The sequence below is a fragment of the Aythya ferina genome, assembly GCF_964211825.1.
Source record: "Aythya ferina genome assembly, chromosome: 4".
Classification (NCBI taxonomy): domain Eukaryota; kingdom Metazoa; phylum Chordata; class Aves; order Anseriformes; family Anatidae; genus Aythya; species Aythya ferina.
In genome coordinates this window covers 63,104,128-63,118,347 of record NC_140300.1, presented here as the reverse complement: position 1 = coordinate 63,118,347, position 14,220 = coordinate 63,104,128, and the positions used below count along the sequence as shown (strand labels likewise).

The window sequence follows — 14,220 nt, the reverse complement described above, 5'->3', positions numbered from 1 at the left end:
CACAACTTGACAGAAAGCCCTTTGTCCTCTGTGAACAGTATTTTCCTTTTAGAAAAACAGTAATGCAGCTAGATTCAAGCAGAGCCATCACTGAGCAGGCTTCTTGGCCCAGCTCATCTGATACCCCATAAATCCAAACCCACGTACCCGGGGCTGTCTCTTACCCACAGTGGGCACAGTGCTAGCACCATCTCCAGACTACAGCAGCAGACGCTGTGCTTTAGGGCAACAGAACTGGCAGAATCTGGCAGATTTTGTATCTTGGAGGCGATCACGTTTTACTCTTTCCTTCCCTCACTCAGCCTAAAGGTGACAAGGTCAGGTTTTGACACATTGCACTTTATTTGCAGCTGCTTTAGAGTACCTAAATGCAATAACTGCATTAAAAGCCCTCTTGGGGGCATGCCTCACAGCTTGGTACTGGTTCACGTAAGTGAGGTGGCCAGATTTTCAGAGGTGCCTGGCAGATGCAACAAGGAGTCTTTCCCCCCCCCCCCCCAACTGGAAGCTGTTGGGTTCTGAGTATCTGTCTCACTGTGCCAAGATTTCATTACCATTATTTTAATTAGGTGCCTTGGAGGCAAATTACAGGCTGATTAAATTTATGAATAATAATTTTTTCATTAAGGTATACTGTACAATTAAGTACCTATTTTATTGTATACAGACTTTTTAATTACCTTTTTCCTTTTAATCATGTCACTTTGTGTAATATCTACAGAATTACCCACAACATTTTTGTTTAGGAATGATCAGAGGCAAGCTGAGAAATAAAGTTATAGCATACCGTAATCCACCTGTTCCTATAATTAAACTTGCTAATTTGCAATATTAATGACATTTACAGGTGTCACAAAAACTGGGTTACATTGGATGTGCTGCTTTAGGAACTGAAGCATTACAGTTCTTTCTCGGTTTACATCTTTTTCTTCCAAAGGAAGATGCACATCTTTAAAAGGACATTAAAATGTTGCTCTTTAAAGAAGGGCACGTTGTGTGTGGTCTTTCATTCTCTGTTCTTTCTCACCTTGCTGTAGATTCTGCCTGCCTGAGTTGTCACCAAGAGCTGTTTTCTGCTGCTGTTGGATTTGGCCATGGAGCAAACAGTAGATGATTCAGATCAGACCCTTCCCAGGTGAGTTAGTCAGTGGCTGTGCTAATGGAAGCAGAACACTGGCAAGTTAGTACAGCAAATTGAAGTTTAGAGACTGTCTTAAAAATAGTTTTAGAGGAGGAAGCAAAGCACCATGCTTACAGCCATGCAACTGTGTTACTCCCTGTGTGTCCCTGTAAATATATTGAAGGCTTTCCCCATAAGCCAGGAGGACAGAATAAATTTTGCTACTGCCTGGAAGCTTCCTTTAAATATACTGTCTTTTCATGGGACCTGGATTGTGTTTAGGTGCTGCATTCCAGTGCATCATGTGCATTGTTGGTGACATGCTGATCAACCAGCTGAGGGTAGCTCCAGGGTTTGACAGGAAGAGAAGAGCCCTTGGCACATATTGGGCTGTTCTTGTAGGTGTTTAAATGAAGGGATTTAATTCCTATTTAACAGCTTACAAGCTTGGCGAGTTCCAATTTCTTAATCTCATATGAACTAATTCCGTCTCTGGCAAAATGAATTTTCATCTTCAGACAAATGGGTGTGCGCCTATTTCTTGCCCTTCTTCCTCCAGGAAGCTGGACTGGCTGAGGCTTAAACAGAGTCGTGGGGAGAGATTTGGACATTCAGATTTAAAAAAATATTGCAAACTTTTCCACTGGGATCTCTAGAACTGGAGGCTAGAAAAAGGCAGCCAGCAAAGGTAATGTCTGAAGATAAAACTGCCATCTAATGTCTGTGTTAATTCAGGTGCTTGACTACTTCTGATGACTCAGGAAATCCCCTACAGTTTCACGTTATTTGGAGCTTCTGGCTTGTTGTTTGTCTGTACAACACTTCATATAAAGGGAACAGGGGATGTTCTACTCAGAGATGCTGAACAGACCTGGATTCATAAGCTTTGAAAGCAATCAAACATCGTATTTTTTCTATCTGCCAGAGGCATGAGGAAAAACAATCCAGTGATGATCTGGAAACCTTTTAGTGTTCTCGTGTCACATCAGTTTTGGAAGACTTATCATAGAAGTTTTCCTGGTAAAAATCTCCACGTTTTCTTCAACAGTCTCAAATAATTTCTAAAGGATTTCTGAAAAATAATCTTCTAAGTGATATGGCCTTTGCACGGACTAACATTCATCTCCTGTGGTTTCCAAGAGTACAGCATCTAAAGATAGCATCAAATAGGTTAGCTGAGGAGACCTTGAGGACAGTTAAGACATAATAATCTGCTGTGCATTATTTAACTGCTAGAGGAGGTAGGATGTTTTATAGAGAGCGGGATTTTTTTTTGTTTGTTTATTTTCTGTTGATACAGGCCTGCCTGTGACACAGGTGCATCATCAGAATTTCAGTGATGAGCCGTGTTCACTATCCACTGGCACATTTCCACCTCCTTACACATTTCTTCCTTTTTGTTGTCAGTGGTCTGGGTCAACATCTTGGATTATGGCTAGAAGTAGATTTCATTAACACTCTCAACATCAGCTGGGAATGTAGTTCACGGTGTAATATTAGACCCTCACTTGTATCTATCCTTTGCATTCTCAACTCCAAAACAGGGATGTAGTGAGCCACTGCTGTTCTTGGTAGTCTTATATCCTTCTTGATCATGTCCAGCCACAGAGAGGAGATGTGAAGTGTTAGAAATGGCTCAGTCTTCAAAATAGGATTAAATAAAAAAAAAAATAGGATTTATTAAAATAATAGAGGTAAACAAACAGCGCTGGGTGCACCGGGAGTCTCCGTTCCACCAGGACGCACCCAGCACTGTTTACTTACTTCTATTCTTTTAATAAATCCTATTTTTTTATTTAATCCTATTTTGAAGACTGAGCCATTTCTAACAATTTGAGGGCTCAACCGGGATGGCTATGGTTCCTGAAATCTGATTTGATCTAGGAGAGGCACCCCACCATTTGGTGGCTCCTGTTTGAGTCAGATCGGGACTGATGCCATCCTGAACCTGAATAAAGGTAAGCAAAGAATTTGATTTTTTTGAGCTCCCTTGCCGGCTGTTTTTTTGCCCGTAATGCTGCGCGTGAAGATCCGGACGAAGACGACAGAGTCGTTTCCAGATACCGTCCGGTTGGATTCTGGACGAAGAAGACGGAGTCGTAAGTGTTTGTGGATACCGTTCGGTTGGGTAAAGGTGTGGTTGCCAGTGTTTGTGTGTGTGAGAGTGTAACTGAGACTTCTAAAGTCAGCGTGGAGGTCTTTTTGTTTTCTCACCGGTCCTAATCTCCTGTGGGGGGGCTTGGCCAGTGAAGGGAGTAATTCTATAGAAGTGGTTCCTATAGAATTCAGGGATACATGGGTGGGTGATAGGTCCTAAACCCCCTGCAAGACACTCTCACTGGGGGCAACCAAGGGCTGTGGAAGTTGCCACTAGTAAAATTCCCAGATGGGTCAGATAAAATCGAAGACCAAGGATCAGGAAGGGAGCAAATTACCAGATATACCACCAGAAAGTTCATTAGGAATAATGATTATAAATTGGAACAATAGGGGCCCCAGAAAATTAAAGAGTAAATTAAAAATGATCCAGTATTATATGATAGAATGACCAAAATAACCCTTAAGACCCCATGTATTTTGATCCACGGAGGACGGGGTCTGTCAGGCTTTGAACATTAATAGTAGAATACCCGTGGATCCGGAAAAAAGCAAGCTGAAACATTGGAATTAGAAATTAGAGAGCAATTGATTAAGAATGAATATGTGCTACATTTGTGCCTGTGCTGCACTTATACCTCCAGATAACAGGAGCCTCTTGGACCCCGAGAACCAGATCAAAAACAACCTCACGGTTCGGACTTTAATCAAGGGGTCTGAGATAAGGAGGACTGTTCACAAAGGGACAGGTTATGCATATGTATAGGAATGTTCATGTATATGTAACTCTTTACTAAAGCAAGTTGCCACGTTTGCGTGCACGACTTTGGTGGGACTACCCGCCCCGTGCCGCCCAGAACTGAGTAAACATACCTACTTTACAATCTTACTGATTGTGGAGTCAGCTTTCTGTGAGTCATTTTGGTGAGCCAGGCAGGAGACACTCTGCTCGGCTGTGGGATCGGCTGCGGCGCGGACGCCCCTAGGTGCACCCTGAGCGTTTTGCTCAGAGGGGACTCCACTCTCAGCTGCTCACCGCAGGAGCAGACAAAGATCTCCTGAAGCTGCAGACAAACGGGATGTTTTCGGCTGCTGGAGGGATACTAACAGGAGTGTTAATAATTGTATGTCTTATTCTTAAATGTCCAGGTATTTTGTGTTGAAAGTATTTGTGTAAGTGTAAGGGTTTAAAACAAAGTGTTACAAGTCACTTCACGGAGAACACAGTCAGAGACAATCCTTGTTTGGTTGGTTATCATTCTAAATTATATTCCTGTGGTATGAATGAGATGTGCTAGAGGCCTCTGTGTGCGATTGTGCTGTGTGAGTGAGATGCAAAGCGAGTGCAGAGTTCCGATCCGTGGTTCCGTACTCTCCGCAAGGGGAGTGGGCAGAGACAAACAAAGTGCGTGACAGACTGAAAAGAAGTGCTGTTTTATCCAAGTTTTTGAGTGGTGGTGCCTAATATATGGGCCTGGCGGTGTATCTTGTGATCCTATTTTTGCTCTTAAATGTTTTGAGTGTGACAAGAAAAAGGCGGGAGCATGATCTGACTTAACTGGTGCTGTCGGCCGTGCTTCCTGCAACATATGAGGCCTGAACAGGCTGAGACCCCAACAGGCCGAGAGACCGGAGCGGTGCCGAGAGATCGAGTTGCTACGGAAGACCAGGGGCATCAGTGGACAACGGCAGCCGACCCTTACCGTGTAGCAAGTTGGCACATAGCAGAGGGGCCGAGATCAGGACCCTGCAGCCTGTCTGACGTGACCATGGAGGCAGCAGCGGCTGTGCTGCTTCTCTCTAGCATTCTTTTTATAAGAGGTTTATCTTGCAATGCAAAAATTCTTCTAGTGAAGAGTCTAGTGACTCTTCTAGTGAAGAGTCACAGCCAGAACTTCTTTTTTCTGTGTTTTTATTTTAGAAATGAACTTTGAGAAAGAAAAATTGAGTAGATTGAAGTGGAAATAATAGTAGGAGACTTGGGAAGAGGATCTTTCTTGAATTATTTTGTTCTCATTTATATAGCATAATATTGCTAATATTAATGAAAGACAGTTGTAACTTGGCTGTGCAGTTATATGACTCAGAGCAGTGTTTTATAAAATACAATCTGAAACATTAATAGCAAACCATTAGCAAACAGTTTATCCAAGACTAAGGAAAAAAAAAAAAAAAAAAAAAGAAAAGAAAAATGAAATAGGAAAATGAAATATGTCTTCTAGTAAGTCCTGAAACATGTCTTGCAGGCCACAGTGCAAATATTTCAAATGTGTAGAGAGTAGGATGACATTTCCTGAAGTCAAAGGAAAAAAGAAATAGCTATCATGGGAATCAAGCTGCAACACTTGCCTCTTCATCACCTTGATTTACAGTAGAAGGCTAAGGCTTATTTACTGGAACTTTGAATTGAAATTTGGAACCTTTATGCACCTTATTGATGCTTTGCCTCTCACACAGAAGTGACAACACTGTATTTCTCAACAACGCCCACTGCTCTGTTCATTACTGAATTGATACCTGAACTGAAAGTTAAAAGGAGCCTACAACACACCTCCTTCTGTAGCCTGTTATTAAACCAATGAGGACTTTTAATAGCAATCCCTGGGAAAAAAAAATCTTCTATATAGTCCTCTGCCTATTTTACCAGACCTAGATTGACACACGGGTCAAAAGATTCATCGCCAATGGTGAACATAATAGCGTATAGTTCCATTGTTGGTATGCTATCAAAGACCTCATTGATGCAGAGAACATATTCATTAATACTGGGATATTAGTATCCAAAATAGTGTACAGACCTGCAGTCAGAGCTGCAACATAGTATAGAAATAAAATCTAAAATAAAACCTGGATTTAGACATACTGATTTTCCCCCACCTAGAATGTTTTTTTGGTTGGAATTTTTCCAGTGATTTATTTTCATGTTTGCTGTGGCTTGAAATGGTTCATGAAACTCAAGGGTAACCTGGGGCATTTTCCCAGGGAAGGCAAAAATCGGGCTGCTAGGACACAGACCTCTGCTGTCAGCTGCCACACCAGCACTGGTGTAGGACATAACTCCTTGCCACTGGACACTATGGGAAGTGTAAATGTGGTTCAGAAAGACAGTGGAGGATTTATGCCTGGGTGGTTGTTAAATAGATATAACCAACAGTTATAACAGTGCAGATATAACCAACAGTTCGGGGGGTTCTTAAAATTTTGGCACCTGAGAAAAATGACACAAAGAGAATAATCATTTAAACCTTCCTTTCTTCTGTCTTTTCCCTAACCATTGGCTTGTGCCCCCTGCCAGAACAGAGATCTTTGGCCTGAAATAGTAATGCCATTCTTAAACCCACAAAGGTTCCTTTTCCTGAGAATTAATTCTGGGACAAAACGCAATTTTGTTGATCCATTTTGTGAAGGCTTTCTTTGATCTCTTCATCTCCTTAAGACACCCACATATTTTTTTCCATCAAAAGTTAGTTTCTTCCTTGGGCAGGGCACAAGACTAAAAAGAACATGATCTTGGCTGAATAAAAAAGAGACACTGAGAAGTGCTTTTGCTTTTTTTTTTTTTCTTCTTTCCTCCTCTTCCTCTCTCTCTCTCTCTCTCTCTCTCTCTTTCTAAGGACTGATGTCACTGATTTTGATGCTGACATTATGGTCAACTAAAATGATTGGTATCAGACAGCATCCAGACATCCCTGCTGCTGAGCCACAACGGTGCACAATCACTTGGGTGAAGAGAATGAAGTAGCTTCTGCAAACACTGCTGAGCTCCAGGCTGTCAGTAGAAACACATAAATGCCAGATGGAAAAGATTACAGGGCACAGACACTAGCTATGCCTTATTACCTTGCCTAATAAACACCCTTTATTGCCTTTGAACCTCTCAGTACAAAGCTGTCCTTTATGGATCCATGATTTAACCTGGCAGTTCAACCAGAGTGTTAATGAACTTCTTGCCAGGGATGCTATTGCAATACAAGGTATCTGCAATTTGGGTTGTTTTCCTCTTACTCTGTTTTTGCACCTGCCCAGATCAAAGTGACCCTGAGAGAAATGTGACCCAGATCCAGGGGAACTGAATTGATGCAAGTTGCCTTGAGAGATGGCTGTCGTTGTATGAGTCGTCTTTAAAATGGAGGGGAAACAGCTTTCTCATCACCTTCCCTCTAGCTGCAAATAAGAGTGCTAGAGAAGGGCTGATGGGAGTGCGTGTAGATTCCTGAGAGGGATCAGTACTCTGTTCTCTATCCCCCATCCCTACTACCTTCTGATTCTGATGGACAACCATGACTTCTCTTTGCCTCACCTTGTCACCCACCTCTTTTTCTTGTCCTTTTAGGCTTTGGGCAGACTGTTTCTTCTGCAAGCTGGCAGAGGAGCCCCCAGCGCAGTGCACAACAGTCCTGGCTACAGCCTGCAGCCTTGTGCTCCTGCCCGCAGTCTGGAAGTACTTGACTCCGGCAGGCGAGATGCCGACTGTGAAAGACACAGTGCTCACTCTTCCATCCCCACAGTTTCAGCCTGAACATAACCAGTATCACAGAAGAGGTGTCAACTACCAACAGATTTCCTTTTTGAGGTTAGAAAATATTTTAATTCAGCTTTTCTCCCATCCGAAATACCGCTTCATTTGTTATTTTCAGTTTCTCCTGAAATGTTTTAGACTTCTGTTCTTTGGTAAACAGATCTGTTGAAGATGACTGTGCAGTAACCTCTGGGCTAATGATCCCTGGGGGACTACATTGAGGGGATTTCTGTCCCCAGAGCTGGCAGGATTTATTACCAGTTAGAAGGCAGCAGTGTGCTTACAGGTGGCTACAGATAGTGCAGCCACCAGGAGGAGATAAAGACTCACTGTTTTACAGGGTGTCCTCTTCGGACCACTTTGCTCAGTGCCTGCCAGTTGGACTGTTTGCAGCCACCTTTAAAGCAGAGTTAGAAGGGAGATGATAATGCTGGACAGAAAAATGGGCAAGTCTGGGAGGAGCAGATTCTGGGTCACTTCTGTAGTGCCTCACGGTACACATGAAGTCTTGATGGAGTTTCAGGATATGACTGAAGGAGGTGCTCACATCCATGATGAAGTGAGGAAGGTGCTGCTTGTAGGATGTCTTCTGGTCAGCTCTCAGATATGCTGGAGGCTGAGCGTTTGCTGTATCAGCTTACCAAGGAAAACTGTGCAGAGCCAGGGAAGGAGGATAACATCATTTTTTTAAACTCAAAAAAGCACATAGGACAGCTGTGCTAGGACAGCAAGATGGTCAGCCATGGATCCAACGCAGCTGCGCTACCCCTTTCCAGGGCACTGGTAGTTGGGAGGAGAGGATACGAGAAGAGAGGAGCAAAGTGCCAGAGAAACGATCTGCGTATAACAACATCATTTGTGCAGTGTAGAGTCAGGTGAGTCATTGCCTGGGAACCCTTACCTGAGCCTAAGCATTTCCAGCATAGGTTGGAGTGGATGACGAGCTGCTCAAACGCATGCTCTGAGTGAGAGACCACCAACCGTTCGTGAACAGGTGGAGGAACACAACTGGGAACTGGGTGAGTTCTCGCAGACCTGAAAGAAGTGTGACAGGAGCAAGCAGCTGTGCTCCCAGCACACAGGAGGCCAGCAATGAGGAGAGGCAGAACAAGCCAGATGCAGACCATGGGCATTGTTTGAGGAGTGATAGTCGGAGATGGCCTGAGCTCATGGTAAGGGAACCCAATTCACTCAACCTCCAGCAACGTACCTCCAGGTAGCAGGCTTTTCAGAATGCCAATGTTATTTTTCAGAGTGAAATGGATTAATGATGTTTAGAATTAGGTCGCTGACTGCCTAGGGAAATGTACCTTAACCTTTGATAACCCTCATTCTGGGAAGTAAATGTCAATTAGGGCTTATTTAAAGGCGGCTGACCTTTTTAACCTGCACTACTGTGTGGAAGATCCAATTGATCTATGGAGAACCTGGGGAAATGTGTTTTGTTTACCCAGAGAAAAATATTGCAGAGAAATTAACCCTTTTGTTTTCTGACACTCACATGCCATTTTAAGGCTGAATGCAAAGCTGACCAAACCCATCTAAGCCATTAGGAAAATCAGTAATTGACATCTCCAGTAGAAGATCACTAGCATCTAGTTAGAATATGAGGCAAAAATTGCTCCTTGAGTCCTTCAAAAGTTTCACATGGTCATTGTGTTCATTGTTTGCAGTGGGGATTCAAGCATTCATTACTCTTCGTGCTTTCTGTGGCATCGAGGCAACTTAAGCACCATTCAGGATGAAGTAAGCTGTTTAAATACCTACACTTAAATGAGAAGAGTTGAACGTTTTGCTAAAGGCTGCTGTGCAAGCATGCACTGAAGAGAAGTTTTACTGCAGACATTTGTCTGATGTGACACATGTAGGTTTGAGAACTTGATTTAAAAAAGCCATAACCCCCAGGTTCACAGTGTTCCTTTGAACTATCCTTAGGGTGAAGCAAGGACAAAGCTTCTTTTATCATTTTGCATTATTAATTCATTAGAATCTCTTAATGCCAGTGGTATGACATTTCAGTCTGTATATCAAGCATTAGTTATTGTAGCCTCAGGAGTTGTTTTCTGCCAGTCTTTGCAGCTACAGTAAATGTTTCCTGTAGGTCAGCCTTGAGATAATATCTTACACCCTTTAGCCCTTCTTAATATCCTGGAGAATGAATGTTTTTCACTTCAGTGTACTCTAAGGATTCCTTCTGACTGTAACTAGACAATGGACAAGCAATGTGCCTCAGAAGTCAGAGTGAAAGCTGCAGATAAAGTTCATTTAACACCTAACAACATTGAATAAGAATTAAAAGAAATAAGATAGAAATACGATGTTTTGTTCTGCACAGTACTGCAGAATTATTTCCCAGAATTATTTTTTCCCAGAAATAATTCTGGGAATTAGGTGAATTGACTTGACTAAGCCTGATGACTAGCTCCTGTGCTCAGGTACCACAATGAGTATTCCTGTTGCCACTAGCTTGGATTTGGGCAGAATATCTCCTTTCATCTGCCTCTGTCACTGCACTGTCTGAACCTTTCAGAACCATGAGGGCTTTTGTCTTTACAAGCCTCCTTTGAGCTTGGGAAGGCATTCTATCTAGACTTTTCCCAGATGTGGTACTGAAGCATGAAAATGAAGTGAAAAGCAGGATTGACTGCGAAGTCTGCTACAGGCTGCGCACCTCTGCCTCCTGACACCTGCTCCAGTACCTTCAGCACAAGACTGGTGGTTTTCTCAGTGCCCAGTCTTGGGATTCCACTGGTCAGTGTAACACTCCTACTGGACTCCAGTTTTCCTGTCCAAAACATTTTCATCCCTTTCATTTTCCAAAGAACAACAAAGGCCTTTGGTCAAGCATTCTGTACTCTTTGTAGATTGTGGGACAAAAATCCTTCTGAAGAGCAATCTCTCATGATAAAGGCAGGATTAATGCCCTTTGTAGTAGTGTAACAATTCAGTAAGTGATAGACATTTAATACTGAGAACACTGAAGCTCCATGGAAGGCAGTATAAAGTATTTTGTGTTTTTATTCGACCCTACAGTCCAGCAAAACTGGGAGACAGGCATTCAGGTAATATGGATTCACTTGTAGTTTGAGGACCCGGCAGCCCTCGTGAGGGAGGTGCAGGTGGAGCTACCAGCGCCTCCTCCCCCCCAGGCCGTTCAAAAGCTGCCCCTAGGGAGCACGGCGAACAGGGTGGGCAAACAGGGAGTGGCGCGGCAGCTCGAGCAGGGAGGGCAGAGCATTCCCCACCACCCATACGAACAACTCCTCTAACGGCAGTCATCTGTTAGCTAGGCTGCAATGGTTTCCACCAGGCACTGTGCTCTCTCCAGGAAGCCAGTACACACCCAGACCAACTGCCCGTCCAAAAATGCAGCAGTCACTGGATGCGGGGAGTGCCTGAGCCTGTTGCTGCCAACGGTGGGAGGCAGAGAGACTGCGTGCGTGAGGTGCGAGCAGGTGGATGACCTGGTCCACATGGTGGCGGGGCTCAAGGAGGAGGTGGAGAGGTTGAGGGCTATCAGGGAGTGCGAGCGGGACATAAACTGGTGGAGCGACTCCCTGCAGGGCCTCAAGGAGAAGTACTGAAATATTTGCAAAGCAGACGGCGAAGGGCTTGGGTGAGGCCTTCAAAAGCATCGCCCGCTCCACCAGGAAGTTCTTCGATGCCGTGAGTGAACCTACTTTTCTGCCACTTGCCCGAGGGGCATGGGGTGGGCAGGGGCCTGCCTGTGCTGTGTGGAGGTGCTCCTGCAGGCAACCAGCTGCTGCGGCCCCTCTCTCTCTGCTGCAGGTGGGATGCAGCGAGGGCCCCAGTGCTCAGGTGCCATTTCTTAGGGATGGGACGAGGAAGGGACCTTCCACATGGAGGGAAGGGGCCGGGATGAGGTGACCTCGTTCCCAAAGCACCACTGCCAACAGCACTGCTCACACGCCCTCCGTTGTCAGTCCCTGATGCTTCGTTGTTGGAGAGAGGCTGGGAGGAGATGCCTTCGTGACCCAGCTCACAGATGGCTTTCTGGGTTGCAGGAACAAGAGGACCTTCGTTTTGCGGCCTTCCATCTCTACACGGCCCTGGCTGCTTGCGCCAAGGGCAATCTCACCACGTTCTTCAGAGCAGAAGTGGAGCAGACGTTGGGCAGACTCTTCGTGCACCTCCAGGACCCCAGCTGTGCAGTATCCAACGTAAGGACCCCCCGAGCTTATTTGCAATCCCACAGAAAGGCTCCCTGAGGAGCTGCCTCCCTGGCACAGGAGAAGGAACGACCAAGCACAATGCTCTTTTCCAGGCTTGCAGGACAGCCCTCTACAGCTGCGCTCCTTTAGTCGAGCCAAAGGGGCTGCAGGTGGTCGTCATGAAGTCCATCAGGTGCAGTGGGGCAGAGCTGCAGCACGATGTCTACTCTTACCTGGTGAGTGAGCCCTGTCCCGGGGGGATGCTGGGGCCATGGGAGTCGGAGGGCTCGGCAACGAGGCCTCTCTGGCCCAAGCAGAATTCACACCTCCCTGCTCTCCCCCAGGAGACACGTGCTCCCGAGCTGCTGGAGAAACTGAGGCACCAGCAGGAGTCACCACAGGAGACGCCCTTCACAGATGCCACTCTCCACGTCCTTGGTGAGAGCCGGGACAGAGCTCTCTGCTCCACTCCCACCGGGGTGGCCCAAGGGCTGCCAAGCGCTGCCCCAGCCGCCTTCCCTACGGTGCCCAGGAGGGCACGGCCAGGGGCCATATCTTGACACTGCCTCTTCTTCCCCACGCTACAGAAGCCAGCCTGGAGCACAAAGAGAGCACAACGCATGCTGAAGACATCCCAGAGCATGCAGAAGACCTCTCGGGGGACACAGAAGACGTCCCCGAGCTTGTAGAGGTCTAAGCACCCACAGAATAAAAATCCAGAGAGCACAGCGGGTGCGGCCTGGGTCCTTCCCAGGGTGGTGTTGGTGGGAGCTGGGGCTGGGCAGCTCTGCCTGCAAGCCTCTCAGCACTGGTGGGATGGGGAGGGTCATGGCCAAAGCACCAGTACTGTGATTCCCCCATCCATGTCCAAATGTAGTCACAAGGCTGGGAAAAACAAGGAAACCTTGAAGAAAACTGGGAGGCCTGTAGCTTGTGTAGTCTTTCAGCCGAAAGAAAGAGACAGGTAGCCTTGAGCTAGCAGAAGCAAGGACGGTACGGGATAAAAGGGTAAAAAGAAGAAGGAGAAAGCCAGCTCCAGACTGGTTTTCTGACTATAGTTACCTTTTGCTCGTCAAGGGGCATTAACATATGTTAATGTGGGATTTGGTGTCCCTCCCTCCACCGCTGCTCCTTTGTAATGAGCAAACTCAGTGGAGATAGGTTAGGTGAGCTAAGATAGCCAATGAAAAGTAACCAAAGAGAGAGTTTTCACAAGTTTGCTGCGTATAAATTATGGTGATTCGAGTCAGAGGCGTGCTTGCTTTGAGAAAGATCGCCAAGCATCTGACTGCAGAGTTATATGATTACTTATTTAATTAAACGACCTTCCTGTGGATTCTGACTCTGTGTGCCTATTGGCGCGGGCACGAACCTACGGACTACACAAACACGGCCTGGGGCAGAAAGAAAAGCAAAACGGGGGCAGCTGAAGGCGGCTGGGAAGGCACCTGGGGAAACTGGGCAGGGGCAGGAAAACAGAGGTGAAATGTTGCACGCTGTAGCTCAACACCAGTCTCTGTGCACTGGTTTGGGGGCCCAATGTGGAGATGAAGTCATCAGCTGTCTCTGGGGGGCTCAAAATGAGCCTTGTTTGGCTGCTTTTCAGGCTCAGCAATGCAGGCAGAGTCCTGTGGTTTTCAGCCTCTAAGGAGGCTCCTTGGGCAGCTGTGGCGGCTTGAAAAGGGAGACCACCTGCTGTGTTTTGTGGGCTCAGCCAGGCTCATTTGTCCACTTTGGGCGCTCGCACACGGAGAGTAAGCAGCACATTTTGGGAGCTGGGAATCGAGCCCAGTGCTAGTGTACTCAGGCTCAGAAACCCAACCCAGCGGCCGCTTTGGGGCCAAGCCCTCGGCCAGGCCGGACGGTGTGTGTTAGTATGTTTACAGGGCACAGCTGGGGCAGCCGACATTCACATTTCAGCTCTGACACCCATCGAGTTGCCCAGGCTGTTTGGACAAGCCCCAGCTGTAATTCCCTGCAGGCAGCTAATGACACACACAACGCAGCTGGTCAGTGTTCACACCACGTGCGAGCACAGCACCAAGATGGAGACCGAGCGTCGTGACAGAGGGGGCCGGGATCAGGAACAGGGGCTGGGCCTCGCCGCGCAGCTGCCACCTGCAGGGCTCATCTTTGCTCGCAGCAATGGTCTGTTCCTAAGCCTTTACGATTTCCTTCTTAAAGAGTGGACTCCTCTGCCCTTCAGGACTACCTCCCAAGAGACTCTGCCAACCTGTGTCCTGAACAGCTGGCCTGCAATAGTCCCAGATAGCAGTTCTACTGATCCCTCTCCTTACGTTGCCAAGAATAGT

The 14,220-nt window shown here is 46.3% G+C and overlaps 1 protein-coding gene across 1 annotated transcript; it reads left to right on the top strand.

The window, feature by feature from the left end:
• Positions 1 to 3,134: 3,134 nt before the first annotated feature.
• LOC311436134 (uncharacterized protein) lies at positions 3,135 to 12,634 on the top strand (the record flags this gene model as incomplete). Its single annotated transcript, XM_084517976.1, has 7 exons — positions 3,135 to 3,219; positions 7,652 to 7,790; positions 11,300 to 11,402; positions 11,762 to 11,917; positions 12,022 to 12,144; positions 12,253 to 12,346; positions 12,496 to 12,634. The coding sequence occupies 7 exons, from the start codon at positions 3,135 to 3,137 to the stop codon at positions 12,603 to 12,605; spliced, it is 810 nt and encodes a 269-aa protein (XP_084374102.1). The 3' UTR covers positions 12,606 to 12,634.
• Positions 12,635 to 14,220: the final 1,586 nt, after the last annotated feature.